The sequence below is a fragment of the Elgaria multicarinata genome, chromosome 8, assembly GCF_023053635.1.
Source record: "Elgaria multicarinata webbii isolate HBS135686 ecotype San Diego chromosome 8, rElgMul1.1.pri, whole genome shotgun sequence".
Classification (NCBI taxonomy): domain Eukaryota; kingdom Metazoa; phylum Chordata; class Lepidosauria; order Squamata; family Anguidae; genus Elgaria; species Elgaria multicarinata.
Genome location: NC_086178.1, coordinates 18,413,726 through 18,435,750, shown reverse-complemented (window position 1 = coordinate 18,435,750; position 22,025 = coordinate 18,413,726). Strand labels below are relative to the sequence as shown.

The 22,025-nt window shown below is 43.0% G+C and overlaps 1 protein-coding gene across 1 annotated transcript in view; it reads left to right on the top strand.

Annotated features, from left to right (window-relative positions):
• The window catches only part of NAALADL2 (N-acetylated alpha-linked acidic dipeptidase like 2), a 762,753-nt gene that overhangs the window by 529,930 nt on the left and 210,798 nt on the right, over nucleotides 1-22,025 (top strand). Inside the window, exons 7-9 of the mRNA XM_063131966.1 lie at nucleotides 6,501-6,593; nucleotides 9,041-9,246; nucleotides 18,141-18,260. Of these exons, the coding sequence (XP_062988036.1) occupies nucleotides 6,501-6,593; nucleotides 9,041-9,246; nucleotides 18,141-18,260 (419 nt within the window). The remainder of the gene's footprint in view (nucleotides 1-6,500; nucleotides 6,594-9,040; nucleotides 9,247-18,140; nucleotides 18,261-22,025) is intronic.

Sequence of the window (22,025 nt, the reverse complement as noted above, 5' to 3'; positions counted from 1 at the left end):
GACATGGAAACAGGAAAAAACTAGATGGAAAAATGTTACTGAGAGAAATCGAAATTGACACAGAACGTTCCATCCTTAGTTGTGGGGGAACGTAGGTTACATGCATTACCTGTGTTATGGCTCGTGATTTTGAAGCGAAAGGGCTCTGAAAGATGGAGCTAAACTAGAACTATTAACGATAACAGTAATCCTTTTCTGTTCTTTTAGTCGTGAAGTAGCTTTATGGCTTAGATAAAGTTTAGAGAATATTTCAAGCCGCATTAAGCTAAAGTCTCCCTGTCACTTTCCAGAGCATATAGTAGAGAGAGATAAAGTTGTCAAGACCTTTAAAGTCTTTCATCGGACGTCTAATGTTGGAAAGTGAGATTTGTTGTCAGAACTGTTTAAGGGAAATTAAATTTTACTTCTTCTCCATACCCCATTGAGAGCACTTTGAGCCTTTTGTTAGGCATGCTAAGCCTTTAAACCAAGGGCTGTTACTGTACAATACGTCTATTCATTTTATTATCTGATTCCAAGAAGATGTCGTTTGCCAGTGAAGAGCATTTTCTTTCATTATTACCTATTTAAGGGCAGAAGTACACATTAAAGAAAACATAGTGCTGCCACTGTAAATGAGTCGCCCTCCCTCCCTTTTTGTAACAAGTAGCAACATTAACCCTCCATCCTCATTGCCCAGGATAGAAAAAGTCCAGTCTAGACACAGAGAAAGAGATTGCAAGAACATAAGAAGAGCCGTGCTGGATCAGACCGAGGATCCATCTAGTCCAGCACTCTGTTCATTCAGTGGCCAACAAGCTAACCAGCCACCCACAGCCAGGACACAGGTGCAACAGCACCCTGCCACCCATGTTCCCCAGCAACTGGTGTATATTGGCTTAATGCCTCTGATACTGGATGTAGCACATAGCCATCAGGACTAGTAGCCCTTGATAGCTTTCTCCTCCAGGAATTGGTGGACATCACTACATCTTGTGGCTCCCTTATACTGTGTCAGAACATTGGTCCTTCTACCTCAGTTTTGTTGATACTGACTGGCAGCAGCTTTCCAGGATTCCAGGATAAAATCTTTCTTTCCCCTACCAGGAGATGTTGGGGATTGAACCAGCTACAGCCCCCTCCCTGTACAGTCCACCCCCATTAGGACAGTATGTGCTTCCCTGTCACTAACATCAAATGATGTGGATCAGGGTGGAGAGAAGCACAGAACCTTATGATGTTATGAAGTAAGGACTGCATTTTGCTATGGCCAGGGAGGAGAACTTGACATGGACGTGGCAATTTTCTGTAGGAGCTCTGTGTTCCCCCATAACCTACGGTGCCATTTTAAGATATTGGATAAGCCATGGGTTTTGTTTTGTTTTTGCCAAACTTCAGTTGTGCTCCAAAAAAAAACCCCTCTGGGTATGTTCCACCATCATAATAGACATGGAGTGTTTTCACATGTGATCATAAAATGTGTCCAAACATGTCATATTGGCAAGAAAAATGTCCCCCTATTGGAGATAAGGTTGCACCATATTGATACTTTTTCCAGGGTTGGGCACCACCTTTTAAAAATGATATAAACAAATTGGAACAGGTTTGGAGGAAGTCAGCAAATATGGTGGGGTAATGGGAGAAAAAGTCCTGTGAACGAAGCTTGAAGGACCTGGACATATTTATCCTAGAGAAGATAACAGTTGGTATGGGGAGGGGCACTTTCCAAATACATGAAGGTCTGCCCCACAGAAAAGGACAAAGACTTATTCTCTGCTGGTCCAGAGGGCAGGACTAGCTCTTATTTTGGTTAAACATTTGGAGAAATTAACAGTATGAAGAGTTTGGCTATGGAACCCATTACCAGTGGCAGCAATGGGGAAACTTCATCCTGCAGTCTGAAAGCATCTGCCAGACCTCCCCAGACATCCTACTGAGTCTCAGCCAAAGACCCATTCTCCTTGCACCCCTATCCTTCAGGGAGAGCACAATCATTATACAACTGTGCTGGGCAGTGGGAAAGGGACTTCCCTCCTCACTGCCCAGCATAGAAACAGTCCAGTCTAGACATGGAGAAAAAGATCACTCAGGTTCTCCATGTCCAGGTTGCAACATATATATATATATATATATATATATATATATATATGCAGAGGAGCAGAATCTCCTTCGCACCACATATCACAGAAACCCAGTGACTGGAATTCTTTGACCAGCGGCTGGACAGCCAGCCATCTGTTGAGGATGCTCTGGATTTTCTGCACTGATCAGTCATCCCCAACTCTAAAAATTTATGTTATTGGAAGTAATGCTCGACAAAACATATAGACAGAAATGAAGCTTTTTATACTTAAGATTGGCAAGGATGTGTATGGAACGTAAAGATGGGCTATGGCTAAACGGTTGGGTGTAGGAGTCTGAGGCAGGATCTACACTAATGCTTTATAATGGTATTGAAATGCACTGACCACTGTTGGGACCCGTTGACACATTCCATATACTGCTTTCAACCCACTTTCAAAGTGTTAGATCCTGCTTGGTGTAGATCTGGCCCCAGACTCTCCTTACTTCTGCTTCCTTTCCCATGGCCTAGCGTGACCAGATGCAAAAGACGGCAGGACTCCTGAAGCTTTAACTGTTGTGATGCAGAGGAAATTTCACCAGGTGCTGCATGCATACCAAGGACACCTGCTGAAATTCTCTTTTCAATACAACTGTTAAAGATACAGGAGCCCTGTCCTCCTTTCCATATGGTCACCCTAGTCAGGATGGGCAATACTGAATAGTAAATCTACATTCCACTAAGTTCTCCACTAAGGTTATTAACATTGTTGCTGCATTATTACAGCTTCCATTGCATCTTATTATTATTAACGTTTTGCTGAAAGAAAAAAGAAAGGTCTATTTGCTGTTGCTTCCATTTCAGTGTGTAATGAGGCCATTTGTTTTCCTAGCCAGCGAGGTAAAAGAAAAAAGATATTACTTTTAATTAATTTTAAAACAAACTCATTAGTCAACTGCTAGGAACATGAACTTGAAAGCCCCTTCGACGACGACAGAGAGACAGGCTATTTTCCTTGTTGCAGTGTGATCCCCCAATTAAACATCTTTGTATGTTTTTGGACACAGCCACAAAATGAAATGATAGTGAGTGGGGGGGGGGGTGAGGAGACCAATGAGAGAGATCATTGTTGCTGAGGCTAGGAACGAAATGACTGTCCCATAGACGAGTGTGTTCAGAGGAGGGCAAACAGGATGATCAGGGATCTGGAAACAAAGCCCTATGAAGAGAGACTGAAAGAACTGGGCATGTTTAGCCTGGAGAAGAGGAGATTGAGGGGAAACATGATAGCAGACTTCAAATACTTAAAAGGTTGTCACACAGAGGAGGGCCAGGATCTCTTCTCAATCATCCCAGAGTGCAGGACATGGAATAACTGGCTCAAGTTAAAGGAAGTCAGATTCCGGCTGGACATCAGAAAAAACTTCCTGACTGTTAGAGCAGTATGACAATGGAACCAGTTGCCTAGGGAGGTTGTGGGCTCTCCCACACTAGAAGCATTCAAGAGGCAGCTGGACAACTGTCTGTCAGGTATGCTTTAAGGTGGATTCCTGCATTGAGCAGGGGGTTGGACTTTATGGCCTTGTAGGCCCCTTCCAACTCTACTATTGTATGATTCTATGATCCCATAGTTGGCTCAGTGACTTTTGATGTGTATGTCATTCCTTATATTTCCAATGTTCAGTGCTATCAGTGCTATTGGTTATGTAATCAAGACAACAATACCCCCACCCAAGAGGGAGGTATTATCAGGCTTGAGAGAACCCTAGGCAATTCAGTTCTCAGAGTAGATAGGGTTCCCTAACCCCGTTCCATGGTTCTTGGTTTGAAATGTAATTGACTCCACCTAACTGGAAAAAAAGTTAGGAAAAAAAGTTGCTTGATTTTAGAGTCCCCCTGTATTAATGTAATGTATGCATTTTACCTGTTTTGTTTTGAGGCTTTAAAAATGTATTTGTGTATTTATTTATATTTATTACATTTCCTACTGCCCAATAGCTGAAGCTATTAAGTATTAAAACTCCACAAGCGCTCGTGGAGTGGAAGGGGGGTTCAAAAATCCATTAAATGAATAAATTCCAGATAATACTGATTTCTTTTCTTGGTGTTTCTTTGATAAGATATATACACACTTATTCTGAATCAAGACCTACATAAGTAGCACTTGTTAATTTGTGAAAAACAGAACAAAGACTTTTTTTTTAAAAAAAAAACACCTTTGGAGGACAAGGGAGCCTAAAAAGAAAAGGAGTGCAGGATGGGTGGGAGTATTTAAAAAATGAAATTTTAAAGGCACAGTTACAAACAATTCCAACAAGGAGAAAAGATAGAAGACAACAGAGGAAACCAATGTGGCTCCACAAAAAGCTTATTGATGAACTGAAAACAAAAAGGGATACATATAGGAAGTGGAAGGAAGGCCAGGCTACAAAAGAAGAGTACAGACAAGTGCCTCAGAAGTGCCGAAATGGCGTCAGGAAGGCTAAAGCTGTGAATGAGCTGAGATTAGCGAGGGATGCTAAAAGCAATAAAGAGGCTTTCTTCAGATACGTGAGTAGTAAAAGACAGAGGAAAGAAATGGTGGTTCAACTGCTTAATGAGGATGGCAAATTGATAACAGACGACAAAGAAAAGGCTGAAATGCTCAATTCCTACTTTGCCTCAGTCTTCTCCCAAAAGCGGGTCTATGACCCCCCCTGGAAAAAGTGAAGCAGAAGTTGAGGGGGCAGGATTGCAGTTTGAGATTGATAAACAAATGGTCAAAGAACACCTAATTTCCTTGAATGAGTTTAAATCTCCAGGGCCCGATGAACTGCATCCAAGAGTAATGAAGGAGCTAGCAGAAGAACTCTCAGAACCTTTGTCTATTATCTTTGCAAAATCATGGAAGACGGGTGAGGTGCCGGACGACTGGAGGAGGGCTAACGTTGTCCCTATCTTCAAAAAGGGCAAAAAGGAGGAACCTGGGAACTACAGACCAGTCAGTCTGACATCCATCCCTGGGAAAATTCTGGAGCAGATTATAAAGAAGTCAATCTGTAAACACCTTGAAATCAATGCAGTGATTACTAGAAGCCAACATGGATTTGTCAGGAACAAATGCTGTCAGACTAATTTGATCTCATTTTTTGATAGGATAACCTCCCTTGTGGACTGTGGGAATGCTGTGGACGTCATATATCTTGACTTCAGCAAAGCTTTTGACAAAGTACCACATGACATTCTGATTAACAAACTAGCTAAAAGTGGGCTAGATGGAACAACTATTAGGTGGATCCACAGCTGGCTACAGAATCGGACTTAAAGAGTACTTATCAATGGAACCTTCTCAAACTGGGGAGAGGCAACGAGTGGGGTACCGCAGGGCTCAGTCCTGGGCCCAGTGCTCTTCAACATTTTTATTAATGATTTGGACAAGGAGGTGCAGGGAACGCTGATCAAATTTGCAGATGACACAAAATTGGGTGGGATAGCTAATACCCTAGAAGACAGAAACAAACTTCAAAGTGATCTTGATAGGCTGGAGTGCTGGGCTGAAAACAACAGAATGAAATTTAATAGGGATAAATGCCAAGTTCTACATCTAGGAAATAGAAACCAAATGCACAGTTACAAGATGGGGGACACTTGGCTCAGCAATACTACAAACGAGAAAGATCTTGGAATTGTTGAAGCTCACAAGCTGAATATGAGCCAACAGTGCGATATGGCTGCAAGAAAGGCAAATGCTATTTTGGGCTGCATTAATAGAAGTATAGCTTCCAAATCATGTGAGGTACTGGTTTTTCTCTATTCGGCCCTGGTTAGGCCTCATCTAGAGTATTGTGTCCAGTTCTGGGCTCCACAATTCAAGAAGGACGCAGACAAGCTGGAGCGTGTTCAGAAGAGGGCAACCAGGATGATCAGAGGTCTAGAAACAAAGCCCTATGAAGGGAGACTGAAAGAACTGGGCATGTTTAGCCGGGAGAAGAGAAGATGGAGGGGAGATATGATAGCACTCTTCAAATACTTAAAAGGTTGTCACACAGAGGAGGGCCAGGATCTCTTCTCGATCCTCCCAGAGTGCAGGACACGGAATAACGGGCTCAAGTTAAAGGAAGCCAGATTCTGGCTGGACATCAGGAAAAACTTCCTAACTGTTAGAGCAGTGCGACGGTGGAATCAGTTACCTAGGGAGGTTGTGGGCGCTCCCACATTAGAGGCCTTCAAGAGGCAGCTGGACAAGCATCTGTCAGGGATGCTTTAGGGTGGATTCCTGCATTGATCAGGGGGTTGGACTCGATGGCCTTGTAGGCCCCTTCCAACTCTGCTATTCTATAATTCTATGATTCTATGACAGATATTGTCATCTCTGATTTATGGAGGCATCTTTTAATAAGTGAATGAAGCGTTTTTAGGATTTTGTATGTAGGAACGTCATTATCACAAAAATATTTATTCTCTCTCTCTCTCTCAGCAGAAAGGATAATCATCACTCTAAATGTCCAGTCTCAGCCAACCTATAAGACAATGTCCAATGTTATTGGATATTTAAAAGGAGCTACGCTTCCTGGTATGTTTACATTTATTTCCCATTTCTCTTAGCTACACTTCTAACATTACTTTTTCCCTACTAAAATGGTAGGTTTCCTCCTTGTAGTGCTTTTTACCTAGACGTTTCTATGCCAATGGCAGATACCCAATTATAGATCTGCCATCCTGGTACCAGAACCAGAGTGAGTTAAGAATGGTTGTGTCATTTGAAGCATACTTGCATGTCTGGACTAGTGATGGGCAAACTTACTCCAATGGAATTTGCTATTTTCTGAGAAAGTATGAATTCATTTGCCTAATCTACACCAGTCATTTATTCCCGAATAATATTGAGGTCATGCCTTCCACACCACATGGCATTCACCTACTCCCGCGGTGATCTAGGGACGACCACTCCATTTTCCCAGAATATCGCAGACTACTTTTGCCATGTTTTTTCGGATCCCTTGCTATGATCCTGAAGTCTGTGGCTGGTGTAACCCCCCCTTCCCAAAGCTGTTGCTGTTCGGCATCAGCTTCCAGCTCAGCAAACAGTCAAACCGCTATCCAGTAGTTTTGGACTTGTGCAGGAGTGGGCGGATGCCATTTTCAGCAGAGTTTTTGATTGGCTGTAACCATGTTTTGGTATTTTTTAAAACACACACACACACACACAAACATCTCAATGCACGGGAACACATCTTCAACACAGTACCTCCCCGCCTGCGTTTCTGATGAACATCTTGGGGGAGGTATTTAAAAAAGTCCCATGCCCCATACCCATCTGTCCAGTCTTTCCCACTTCTTGCAATACACCTTTGGAAGTACTATCACAGGGCCCACATCCTCCTGCAATGGCTCTGCTTTACTCCTAGGAAACTTCCCTCGTGTGTGACCTGTGAGGGACTATCTTGGACCCTGGCAATCCTATGATCATCCCTCCCCTCTCTCAAAAGGTCTCTAGGTATAGATGAGCCCTAGCCAAGAGTTTTCCATTAATTCGAGTTCTCATTCTGTTCGTCTTGGGAGTTGTATTTTGGAGTCATATCATGCAACCCTGCATTATGTTTCCCTTGGTTAACTATGTTATGACCTTGGTTGATTAACTGAATAGGAAACTTTGCCAGAAGTGAGAAAGAAACATTGAGCTGGAGTAGGAATGGATGGGCAAAACAAACAACATGCCAGCCAAACATGAAAGACATGGTTACTTTAAGAGATCTCTGAGACACCTCAGGATTGGGCCTGCTACCCCCTCCCTGTGGCTCCATGCTCACCCATACATTTTCAGGCCTTGAAGGGATGTATGGGGATTGTATTTCCCCTACCCTCACCCCCACTTCCAGTTGTGGGACAAATACCATAGGTCTCCTGTGATGGGGCTAGGGGTGACTTTCAACAATATGTCCAACACCAAACCAATAAGTGATTTCTTCAATAAAAGCCGAATGCAATAGGCTTCCAGGTTCTTCTACAATGTTGTCTCTAGGTGATACAATGTGGGGGGCGGACCTAAAAAACCACTTTGCTGTGTAGAAAATTGCCAATCACTGCGTGTGTCCAATTAAAAAATGTTCCTAAGTAGTAATCATGGCGGTGTGTGTGGGGGAACCCAGGGGAATATGTCATTTTATAGACAATTTAATGTGCAGGCAATTTAATGTGCAGACATTCCTGGCACACTCAAACATGTAGCCAGCAGGGATGGATGAATAACTTCAGATAAAATGAGAACCTATATATATATATATATATATATATATATATATATATATATATGTTTAGGTTAAATATAGAGTTAAGTTTAGTTAAATAGTTCTTAAACTAGAATTGTTGAGACAGACACAAATATTACATTTCCCTGTAAATGTACCAGAATGGTTAGAGGCAAAACCTTTCTAAGTCATTCCTTTTTGATGTGCCTTAAAACTACAGTTACGATCATGTTTTCCTTGATGATGAATTTAAAGACAATTTAGAGACAATTGACTGCTAGAGCAGTACTGTGTAAGCTACATAGACTCCAGATATGTCTGGTCCAGGCACCTGGGTTTGCTTCCAGAGATATAGCAATGAATGAAAAACATGGGAGTTGGAGCGTAATCATTTAAGCCAGTTCATCTCCATTTCAGTTGGTTACAGTAACCGCTCAGTCCTTGGTGCCTCCAGATAAGTTCATAGGGTGATGCCCTGTAAAGAGTTCTGCCTCATAAACTATGATGCAAGGCTGGCACGGCAGGCAAACGCATTGGCATCTCTTGTTAGGATCACAGCACCAACTGGCTAAAGTCTAATTATGGCTTAACTGGTAGGAAGCTGTTACTGTCTGATGGAAATTCCCCTTGAACCCAGCTGGTTTCAGTGGCGAACAGCAGATGTGACACAGCTGGCAAGAATGGGAAAGCTCACGGATACAGGCAATGTTTTGAAGGAGTATTTCTCATGCTGCTTAATTAAGAAGACACGTTTGCTTGGTTTTTCCCCCAGATAGATATGTCATCGTTGGCAGCCACCACAGCAGCTTGCATGGTTACAGTAGCCAGCAGTGGGCTCATGGCACAGCCGTGATGACTGCATTTATTCAAGTCTTGATGCTGAAGGTAAAGAAAGGGTGGAGGCCTGATCGGACCATCATCTTCTGCTCATGGGGAGAGACGGTGTTTGGCAACATTGGCTCCTATGAATGGGCAGAGGTAAGAAAATGCTGACTTTTGTAATTGGTGTTCTTTAATGCGAAGGAATCTGGGATTGCCGCTAGGGCCAGCATCAGGGCTCACTTGCCTTGTGCTCTCCCAAGAGGGGAGTGGCAAGTGAGTAATCAGTGATGAAGTGAAGAGGTGGACATTTGTGCACATTTCAGAGAAATTTGTGCACCGTGCTGAGCAATTTGTACACGTTACGACTGAATTTGCACTGATTGCTTGGAAATATGTGCAAATTGCGGAACCTGCAGGAAAAACACACACACACCTGTCATCTGCCAAATGCCCAGATAATCAGCAAACTGGCCCAACTCGCTGCGGACTGAGGCCTTTGCTAGACCTACCTTAAAAAGTGCAACGGAGGAGGGGAGAGCCCGTGATGCAACTATCGTGGGCTGTTGCACTAGTCTCACAATCCCCAGTGGGAAAAGGATGCTTGATTTGTCATTTCTCCTGGGAGCAAGGTCTTCTAAGGTAAGTTTATAGATTTTTGGCCAAGAAAGGGGAAAATTGGTGTTGGGCCCTTGAGAGCATTGGATTGGAAAATGTGGAATGATTCAGCCACTTTGCTTGGGGAAGGAGGTTTAAACAGCAGGTTGCTTATGCAACCCTACAGAAAAGAAAAGAAAATGTTTACTTTGAGTAAAATGATGGCCATGCAGGCAATTTTACAGACACATCATATTTATTCAGTGGTGGCTGATAAGGCAGCAACAAGGTAAACAAGGTGAAGGAGACACCTAAAAACATGTACAAGAGAACGGAGCACTAAGAGCTATTAGGCTGCATCAGTGTAGGTAATTAATCACAAGTGCTTTTCAGAGTCATCCTCCCCCACCCAGTTTGTAGACAATTAATTTTTTTTTCCAGTTTCAAACAAAAGCTAAGCAGAGTCAATTGAACTGTGAGTCCAACAGATGAAAATAATTTTCTAGATGTATGTTGGAATCCACTGAGGGCAGAAGAAATGTTAATGAGACAATCTGTCAATCTGGTAGAAGTCCCTACCTTTCTCAGTCAATCAGCAACATACAGGGGACAAGATAAATAAGCAGTAAGGACAATCTGGGTGGGTGGTTAATTGGAACATGGGCTGTCTGTCAGATCAGACAACAAAGCATGCCAGAGGGAAAAGATGGATGAGGAATGTTAAGACTGAAGTTAAATACACATCAGCTCACTGAATCAGAACACTGGGATATTATGGATCGAAACAGAGGTATATGTTTTTCACCTGGCTATTGTATGTCTCGCCTGTATCTCCCAAAGAATGCAAGAGGTGAAATTGTAATGGGGATTTATTTGTATGGTTCTGTTATAAAATCAGTTCAATTGCTTTGAATTACTCTGTTTCAATTTAAGGTGCCCAATGTATAATTCCCAGCTACTTTAAACCAAATAGCATGTCAAGGTGAATGAATGTTCCCAGATGTAACTTTTATTTTTGTAGCATGCATAGATGTGGCATCATTAAATGTACATATGCACAACATGTCCTCCTTGGGCAACAATTGGCTTCCGTAAGGATAAGTCCACAGAAAAGGAAATTTACATCATATTCATGTGCATGTTTACTCAAAAGTAAATCCCACTGCATTAGATGTAAATATGTTTCGGATTTTGACCAGAACACAAGGGTTTGATCCCTCACATATCAAAATAACATTTCTCCAAAGCACCTCATTTGACAGCCATGTGAAGCATACAGGTGTATACGTGAAGAACTCTTTCACATGAAGGGAGATCGTATTTGGCTCAGGATTGCCACTTGTAAGAGGCAAATTCGATATGTGTACGTGTCAGAGCTAGGCTAATTAGAGCACTTGCACCTGCAATGCTCTGTAAATGGTGCTATTTACAGGCAACATTTTGTGCAAAATTGAAATTTACATAAAAAGCTTATCTGCATTTTTTTGAAAAATGGTGGCTTGCATGGCAAAAGTACACCCTGAGCTTCCCCAACATGGCACATTCATACCATGGACTAGTATGTGGATGTTTGCTGGACTCCATCCTATCCCAGATTTCCGGGACATCCCATAATCAGTTACAGAGTCAGCCTGTGCCAGGTTCCCAAGCCTTGAGTTTTCAACTACAATACTGGATTCTAATATCATAAAATCATAGACTAGTAAAGTTGGAAGGGGCCTATAAGGCTAGCAATTCCAACCTCCTGCTTAATGCAGGAATCTATGTTAAAGCAGATGGCTGTCCAGCTGCATCTTGAAGGCCTCTAGTGTGGGAGAGCCCGCGACCTCCCTAGGTTATTGGTTCCATTGTTGTACTGCTCTTACAGTCAGGAAGCTTTTCCTGATGCCCAGCTGGAATCTGGCTTCCTGTAACTTGAGCCCATTTGTCCGTGTCCTGCACTCTGGGATGATTGAGAAGTGATCCTGGCCCTCCTCTGTGTGACAGCCTTTCAAGTAGTTGAAGAGTTCTAAATCATTCCTCTCTGATTCAGAATCAAACCCAGACTCTTCAGTGTTAAGGCTGTCCTTGGTGCTTGGGCCAGTCCTGACCCTATGTCAGTATTACCATGGGACTCCTTCATATAGCCACCAAATGTTTGTGACCAGTCAAGTATGTGGCCAGCATGTGTGTCAATATTCAATGGGACTTTGTATCACAACTCTATAACCCCTTCACATGCTCGTTCAATGTATGATAGTCAGTAGTGTATAGTTACAGTTGTTCAGCATGGAATATTCCTTTTATTTACATAATAACAAGACTATCATAGAGTTTCTAAGCCTAGAAATGGGTGAATCCCCTTTTGAAGAAATGCTCTTGGTCTTATCAAAGATGCTTTGCCCAAACAGGAGTCTCCAGATTGGTTTGATTTATGCAGAATTTGTTGTCAAAGACATATGCAGAGCTCTACTGAAGGATTTTGCTTGTCTTACCATAACTCTTTTGCCTTCTCTCTGAATACCTGGGATGTTTTGACTTAGCAGGAACAGGAAAAGGTGAGGCACCAATAAGAAGGAAGGGGAAAGGGGGGGAAACAGAGGCCATAGCTAGATGGGGCAAAATCCTGGGGTGATCTCCGGGATTGTCCCTGAGCATCCTCATGATGCACAGGGGATCCCGGGATCAGCAAGGGATGATCCCTCCCTTGCTCCGGGATCTCACCCTCCCCTTTAGCCCCAGTTTTTCTGCTGTCTCGGAACGTGTGGGTTGACCCGGCATGGGTTGACCCGGCTCCTCATGATTCCTTGCGAGGAGCCAGGCGCTGTGCATGGGGTGCAGCACTCCTGGGGAGCGCTGCGCCCATCGAGGGTATGGTGGGGGGAGTGGGGAAAATAATTTAAATTTAAAAATTACTTATCTTTTGCGCACAAGTGTTCATGCGCTGCTGGCCCTTTAATAAAAAAAATGGCGGGTGCGACACCTCTCCTTCTGAGGTCATTGTGCCTCGCATGTAAACAGAGGAGGGATCTTGTGATAATCTCATCACAATATCTTCCCTGCTCCATCGCGTGCTAACAGGTAGGTCCAACTAAGGCCAGAGTCTCAACAGTTCACAAAAATGAAGGTTTTATTGGTCCAATGCATTCTGAAATAGAAGTACATAGAAATATTGTACATAGAAGTACAATAATGTTACAATATAATGACACCTCTTCCTTTATTCCTCAGCAGGGATAGGCCATACTTTGCACACCGAACATTCTAGGTTCAATTCCTGGCATCTCCAGTTCATAGATGGACAGATCAAAGAGTTTCCAGTTCATGTCAATATCTCATATGTTCATTTATAGATCTGCATTAATGTGTGATTTAAAGAAAAATCCATACAAACGTTTGTATATGAGCGCATATTTGAATACCTCTTTTGAACACATTTTCTCTTGTTATATGGATTTAGAAATGTATTTTTATCTACGCATGCACATTACCAAACACATTTATCCTAAAATACACATTTCAAAATATATTTTGGTACATTGTTGGGTAGAGTACAACACTGCAAAATTCAGTGTGAAGTGTGAAATCGAAAAGATAATTATATTCTGATCTGCACATTAGGCCAGGAACTGTGGGTTAGCTCAGTTTGCGTCAGAATTCATAAAAACCAGATCCCTCAAATACCCCAACTTCAGTTAAAGCAGGGGTGTTGAATCTAAAGGACAAATTCCATTTTGTCAAAGTTCTTGGAGGGGGGTGCATCTCAGTGAAGGGACAAACGCAAAAGAGGTGGGACCAAACTATGAAAAATACTCAAACAAATACTAGCCTATTGAAGCTTAAAGCTCGTGCTACCATTAACTTAGCCTGTGGAGATGCACAAAAAGGATGCAGACAAGCTAGAGGGGGTTCAGAGGAGGACAACGAGGATGATCAGGGTTCTGGAAACGAAACCCTATGAGGAAAGACTGAAAGAACTGGGCATGTTTAACCTTGAGAAGAGAAGATTGAGGGGAGATATGATAGCACTCTTTAAATACATAAAAGGTTGTCAGGATCTCTTCTTGATCCTCCCAGAGTGCAGGACACAGAATAATAGCCTCAAGTTAAAGGAAACCAAATTCTAGCTGGACATCAGGAAAAACTTCCTGACTGTTAGAGCAGTATGACAATGGAATCAGTTACCTAGGGAGTTTGTTGGCTCTCCCACACTAGAGGCATTCCAGAGGCAGCTGGACAACCACCTGTCAGGGTTGCTTTAGGGTGGATTCCTGCATTGTACAGGGGGTTGGACTCGATGGCCTTGTAGGCCCCTTCCAACTCTACTATTCTAGGATTCTTTGAAAAGCCAGGGAGCCACCAAATGATCAATTGTCAGGGGAAAGGGTGTGTGGTCATATTGCGAATCCCAGAGGCCTGGAATGGCACCTCAGGTGGCACAAATTTGGCCCTCAAGTAGGGATAGGAGAACATAACTATGCCTGCCTCACTCCCTGCTAGCCGATCCCCCACCTGTCCAATGGCATGATCTGCCACCTGGTCTGTGGGCACCCAGTGACCGGCCACGCATCCCCATCAGCAAGCCACCATTTCTCTGCAAAATGTCAGCATGGACTTTTCTGTAAATTTAATACTCTGTAAATGGTGTCTGTGAAGTGTCACCTAGGCAAAATTACAGTCATAAATGGGCCATTTCTGCCTGCAATGTTGCGTAGCTGGCCCCTTCATGGAAAAGAACCTGGGGTCATCCCATGAAGCTGATTCGTGGGAGATTCAGGACAAATAAAAGAAAGTACTTCTTCACAGAGCACATAGTTAAATTATGGAATTCAGTACCACAAGATGCAGTGATGGCCATCAATTTGGAAGGCTTTCAACGGGGGTCAGATGAATTCCTGGAGGAGGAGGCTATCAATGGCTACTAGCCCTGATCTCCAGTATTCAAGGCAGTAAGCCTGTGTGCACCAATTGCTGGGGAACTTGGGTGGGAGGGTGTTGTTGCACCATGTCCTGCTTTGTTGGTCCCTGGTCGACAGCTGTTTGGCCACTGTGTGAACAGAATGCTGGACTAGATGGACCCTTGGTCTGATCCAGCATGACACTTCCTATGTTCTTATGCAAAGTGGTGGCTTGGCCAGGGGTCTGGTAAGTGGCTTGGCAAGAGAGGTCCAGGAGACCAAGCAGGGGGTTGGTGGGGGGACTACGTCTAATTCCAGGACCTTCTCAGACTCCTGTGATATCCCTATCCTCAATCCTGAGTTTCTTCACCCCTCAGTTAAAGGATCTCAGATAGCACAGATACCTGAATGGCCTCTGCATGAGATTATAAAGAGCTGCAATAGACCAGGGCTGAACAAGTTGTGACCCTCTAGGTGCTTTGGCTTACTTCTCCCAGCAGCCCTAGCAGCATAACCAATGAAGATGGATGGTGGAACTTGTAGACCAAAACATCTAGACAGCCACAAATTGTCCACTTTGGTTGTAGAAAGTTCTGATCTTGATGTGCCAATCGATTGTCTCAGCATAAGATAGCTTCATACATACCTCTGCATTCATCTTTAATGCCACCCCAGGTGAAATTGTATGGCAACTGTACAAAGGCTTTTTATTTGTTTGCCGACATTTCAAATGGTCTTGTGCACCTTCCATAACATTTTGAGTTGAGCTAAATGTTCATGAATTTCAGTTTTCAAGCCAGTGTTTGCCTGTCCAGTGAGGGATAAACTCATTGGAAATAATATGAAAATCAAGTGTATCTTGGCATTGTGAGTGACTAAATCCTGAAACAGAATCGGTGATCGGATAGAAGATGCAACCACTCCCTAATGGTTGTATGTGTTTTGTTGTTGTTTTCAACACTCAAGGAAACGGCCCAAAGTCTGAGCTAGCTCACAGAACATGTCTCAGGGAAACTCCTGAGCTTCAAGATTTTGTCTTGAAAAGCTTGGGGAAACTGCCCAACCAGATTGAGAAGGCAAAGGACCTTTATTAATTCTTTGTAAATCCCCACTCACCTATATGATTGTAGGCAGAGATGGGTATGGTGGCAGGGTGGGCTGTTACAAGTGATATAGGTTGCCGGCAGGGTTTCAGAAAAATCCACAACGGAACCAAATGAGTTTGGATCTTTAGGAATCCAAACCATGGATTCTGCAGTGGACCAGCTATCCCCCCGTTAAGCAGAGTCCATGGACTTGCAGACCATTTTCCTAACCTTTAGAAATTTTGTGCAAATTTTGTCATTAAAAATATGCAAAGAAATAACAAAAACAGCAAAAAAATGTACATCTACCCCATAGGCTAAAGCATGAAGATGCATATTTTAGGGGATCTTGTACATCCTGGGGGTGGGGTGGGGTGGATTTGCACATTTGCAGATATGTAAATTCATGCAAATTCACAATTGCACAAATCCGGAACCTGAAGAACACAACACAATTCTATAGATGGAACAAAATGCATCTCACAAACTGCAAAACACAGAAGTAATGGAATTTACACAATCTGTACATCCCTAACTGTACAGAGCAGGTTTATAATAAAACTTTGCCAAAGCTTTCAGTCAGTTAAGTCTGAGAACTTCCCTGAAGTTAGTTGGACAAGCTCAGAGACTGCTTATCTCCTGTGCTCCCTTAAGCTGTTTCCTCTGGGTTAGCTCATAGCCTACACAGTTCTTTGGAGTCTTAAAAGGCAACCTTTGGAAGCTTTTGCACTCTTCTTTCTAGTTCCCAGGACTCAGATGAAAACTAGGCAGGATTTCAAAGGGGAAAGTTGAAATTGCACCCTGAGAAAAGAAGGGTTTTGTTTGGTTTTGACAATAGCAGTGGTAACAACATTCTCTGCAGCACCGGAAGAGATGGTGTAGCAGGGCCCACTCCGTAACCTTGGCTGAGAGACCAAATGCCATTTGGCTCTTCTGGACTGTCTTCATCATTCTAGAAAGTAATTATAAGAAGGAAAGGCCCTGTGTCTTCAATAATTGGTGACTGTTTCTGTTTGCTTTACACACCATCTGTTTGTTTCCTTTTTTGTTGCATCTAGATTGTAAGCTTGTTTTGACTCAGAGCTTTATATCACAACAACAACTTTTTAAATCTGAAGGATTTAAAAGGATGCTTGAAGAGCTAATGCAGTCCATATTGTTAAGCAAACAGACCAATTTTGCACTTCCTGTACTAAGACACAAACTAGAATGCACTTAACCTTCGGTTTTCGCATTCTTCCAAAATTTGCAGCACCATTATTGACTCCAAAAAAGGGTACCCAAATGCGTTTAAGGATGTATATTACAGGGGGGAAATGCATGCAAAATGCATACCCCATGAGGAAAAAAAAGAAATATGAGGAAGTGTGTGTGTGTGTTAAAAAACCCCAACTATTTCCGTATTGATGCAGAAAGTGGGTGCAATGGACTTATGAATGAATATACGTGACACTGACATGGACTAAGATGGGGCCATCCATCTCTAGCTGTAAAATTCCACTGGACAGTTTTGGGAGGGATGCCACCCATATTGAAGCTGAGCTGATAGTTAAATGGAAAGTGTGTGATTTGCTCAGGATTGTGGGTAAGGCCTTAGCTAGACCTAAGGATTATCCCAGGCAAATGGAGGGGTCGTCCCTGCCTGCTCCCAGGATCCCCTGTGTGTCATTTGGATGCACAGGGATGATACTGGGACAATCCTGGGATATAGGCCTGGTCTAGCCATGGCCCCTGTGGCATGCAGAAATTACCAAAGCCTCTTCCTTGCGATGGACTTACGATTTTAGAATAAGCCATGGGGGGTGGGGTTATAGGCAAAGCATCAAATGGGGCCTTTGCAAGTGACTGGAAGCAAAATTTATTTAGTTCCACTTCAAATCATTCCTACATCAAACATAATTGTGTTACACCCTTTCTGCTCAGTATAAAGAGCCTCTTCATGAAACAAGCAGCTCATTACTGGAAAGGCACATGGGAAATAATTGAGATGAAGCCTGTACGGATCCCTTTGCATTTTTTTAAAAAAACATAATACAATGACAATACTGGAGAAATGATGTAATTCAGATCTAAAGTATGGTTGCATGGCTTGAAATGTTAAGTGCTTTGAACGTTTGTTTACGAATACATTTGAAGTGTGGTCCCTGTTAGGAGTAGGTTTACCCCCCAAAATAAAAAAAAAATCCACAATCTGTAATGTTTTTCTTCTCTGTATTAGAACTGTAGTCATCCTTAATTCCTCCAGGCCCCATTTTGCATTTTGTTCAGACGGTGCGAGAAAAGAAATTATAACCCCGCAAGATAAAAAAAAAAATTAAAGATTTCCTTTGAAGTTCCTAAAATGATATTCTGGGAAAATTGAGTTAAGCATTACTTAGGGAATTGGAGTGGGTGGAAAATACTGCTTGTACTTTTTCCCCTTCAAGGGACTGAAGTAAGAATGAAAGTCGTAATTGTGATCTGGCTTATTAATCACATTTTTTGTGTGTTTTAGGACCTCAAGAAAGTTCTCCAGAGGAATGCTGTGGCATACATGAGTCTGCATGACCCAGTAAGGGGCAAAGCAATTCTACAGTCCATAGCATCCCCTTCCCTTCAGCAATTGGCAACCGACGTTAGAAAGGTGAGGATCATGTTACGGGATCTCTTGTGATGCTTAATGCGGGGTTGGTATGACAATTCAAATTTGATTTGCATTTGACATGCTGAATTCTTTGAGAAGTTTCAAAAGCCTTGAAAGTTTTGGTCAGGGGTGCAAAAAGTGTTGGCTGCCAAGCCATTTCTGCTGGCCTGCCTTACCCCCCTGCTTTTCCCACCATGGCCGAAAAAAAATCATTTGCACTGCCAGGGATTATCCACACTAGCACGAACAAGGGAATCCCTTCCTTTAGAATCATAGAATAGCAGAGTTGGAAGGGGCCTACAAGGCCATCGAGTCCAACCCCCTGCTCAATGCAGGAATCCACCCTAAAGCATCCCTGACAGATCGTTGTCCAGCTGTCTCTTGAAGGCCTCTAGTGTGGGAGAGCCCACAACCTCCCTAGGTAACTGATTCCATTGTCGTACTGCTCTAACAGTCAGGAAGTTTTTCCTGATGTCCAGCTGGAATCTGGCTTCCTGTAACTTGAGCCCATTATTCCGGGTCCTGCTGATCTCTCATTTGAGGGATCTGGGGAAAGCCTGGGATTTATCTTGCTAGTGCTAGGTCTAACCCTTCCTTTGTCTCCTGCCTTTAAGAAGAGTTCAGATATAAAGTAAAGAGGGGATTCTCTTGCTAGCACTAGTGCTATTGGTGGAACATAAGAACATAAGAAGAGCCCTGCTGGACCAGACCAAGGGTCCATCTAGTCCACTACTCTGTTCACACAGAGGCCAACCAGCTGCCCATGGGAAACCCACAAACAGGTTGTGAATGAAACAGCACCCTCCCACCCATGTTCCCTACCAATTGGTGTACATGGGCTTACCTGCTCCCATTCTGGAGGTAGCACGTAGACATCAGGCTTTCCTTCTTAGCACTTTCCTTGCATACATTTTCCTAATACAGAGTGTTATTGTCACAAATATATGTGCTTTGATATTCTTTTTCTTTCTTTTTTTAATTGGAGAACTCCATGATAAAATTTGGAAAAGTGTGGTTTTTGAAGGATAAGTGGGTTTCGGTTCACTTATTGATTCAAACATGCAAAATTAAGCAAAGTCATATTAAAATGCAAACCAAATGAATTCCCCTCATCCCTACTGAAAACCTTCCACCGTCTTTTCCATACAAACACTGCTATCTCCTTCAGATCATTGAAAGAACCTGTTGTGTACAATGGGGGCTCCGGAAATTGCGTATCTCCTACCTTGCATAAATGGCGGCCATTAATCTTGTGTAAATGGTATCTTCACAGCTGCTATTTTCATAAGTTAGGAATCAGGCAATTTACAATTTGTCAGGAAGTTTCATATTTCCCACATTGTGCAGATGGGGCCTTAATGGCCACCATTTCCACAAGATAGAAGAATTTCCAGAGCTTCCATTGCGCACAACATTGGAGTCTCTGGATCAGGGCTGACAGGACAACAGCCTCAAGTGGGGGCAGGCAGCGGATTGGCAAGCATCTGATGGAGCCAGACGCAGGTGAACCAGTCCATCCCTAGCAGGAATGCAATATGTCAAGTTACGGTCTTCTTTGTAATCTTTCTTTTCTTTGTTCAACATCTGCAACATTTAGTACACATTTCTTTATCTCTATCTTCTATTGTGCTACCGGGATAATTAAGACTTTATTGACCCTTTAACAGTGTTGGTGGTTCTTTAAAAACACAGTCACTGATATAATTCATGTGTGTTTGCCACACACACACAAGCTCCATGATTGGTGCTGTCTTCATGCTAGGGTGACCACATGGAAAGGAGGACAGGGCTCCTGTATCTTTAACAGTTGTGTAAGAAAGGGAATTTTAGAAGGTGTCATTTGTGTGCATGCAGCACCTGATGAAATTCCCTCTTCATCACAAAAGTTAAAGCTGCAGGAGCTGGGCCCTCTTTTGTATCTGGTCACTTTAATATAGCTCCTGCAGCTTTAACTGTTGTAATGCAGAGAGAATTTCACTGGGTGCTGCATGTATACAAATGAAACCTGCTGGAATTCCCTTTTCTCTGCAACTGTTAAAAATACAGGAGCCTTGTCCTCCTTTCCATAGGGTCACCCTACTTTCCCTCTCTCCAGATGGCCATTGGTCACATGCACACTGTAGCACATAAGCCAATGCTTTACAATGTGAGGCTGACACACATTTCCTGCATACCAATCCACCAAGCCCTCTCCTTCTAATGGCCCAACTTGCTGGTTACTTCTGCCTAGATGGATAAAACTATTGGATATTGTTACCTCATCTCAGCAATACCTGAAATGATAGCCAATTCAGAAAACCCTTCTTTCATCCATTCCCCTGGGTCCTCTTAACTTCCCATCTGTCTATGCTGTTCCAGTGCTTTTTTTGTTAAAGAGAAGATTGATTTCTTTGTAAAGAATATTAACATTACTTTTAGTTGTTACTGGAAAAGCCAAATGATGACCAATTTATCTCAAAAAAATTACATTCTCTTAAATATGCAGCCTTAAATATGCAGCCCTCTTCATTTTTTAAAACTTTCCTTTTCTTCAAGAAAATTATGGATTGATTTGATTTTTTTTTCTTTTTTGCGAACAGATGTCATACATATTTTGGTGTGGGGCAGGGACAGGAGAGTACTAAATATTCCTACAAGTGGCCAAGACTGTAACTTATCTGAATAATCAACTGGATATCAAATCCATGAGAATGTGTTCTTTAGGAGATAAAAAAATGGAAATAAGAAATCAATTCTGGAATCTGGTATTGATAAACCTTCAAGCGGGGAGGAACAAAATTAATGGGAAGGTTGTATCAAAGCCTCATTGACATTGCTGCTTGGGGTGAGGGAAAGAAATATTGGGGTTCCTTTTTATGGCTTCTCTAAGCCAGGGGTCCCTAATGCAGCACCCATGACACTCCCCCCCTCCCTGCCCCCTTCAAATATTTTTTAAAAAAACTTGAAAAACGTTAACTCAGTCTAGGAGTGTGTGAACTCCTCTGCACCCGGCTCGGGGGTCTTGCCCCATCACCACTCCTATCCGCAAAGTCACTCCAGGCTGTGCAAGCCTCTTCTGAGGCCCAGCTTGGCCTGGCAAGCACCTGGAAGTAGCACCCCTTCCATATTAAGGGGGAGCGAATGGGAAAAGTACACAAAAAAAGTATAAAAATCTAATAAATAAATAAATAAATAAATAAATAAATTTCTAGAGCCTCTGAAACTCTGCATTTCCCCCTTTTGCATTAATGCGGGCTGCCATTAACACAACAGGGGGAAATGAGCAATATCCAGAAGCTCAGGAAATCACACATTCCCCCCACCCCTGCCATGCCAATGGGGGCCTTAGAGGCCTTACTGATGCAAGGCTGAGGACGCAAATGGAAATGGCGCATTTCGCCGTTGCGTTAATGGCGACCACTACTGATGCAGAAGGGGGAAATGGGTTATTTCAGAAGTGGCTGCAAGCGGCTGCTGAGCACTTGGGGACCTCCGACTGGATTTGGAGGGGGGGATGCAGAGGGATCCGTCAGCCTCCCTGTCCTAGTCGGACGTTCATGACAGCCCTAAGCCAGCCTCCTTTCTCCCCCTTTCCAGCCTCTAGCCTTGCTCTTTCTGAACCCCTTTGCCTCGCTTGCCCTCCTCGATTCCAAGCTCTAGCTCCACTCTTTCTTTCCCCATTTCTTGACTTGCTGTTTCTCCACTCTCCCAGGGCATGTCTAGACCTGCCGATATCCCGGAGATTGCCCTGGGATCATCCCTGTGCATCCACATTTT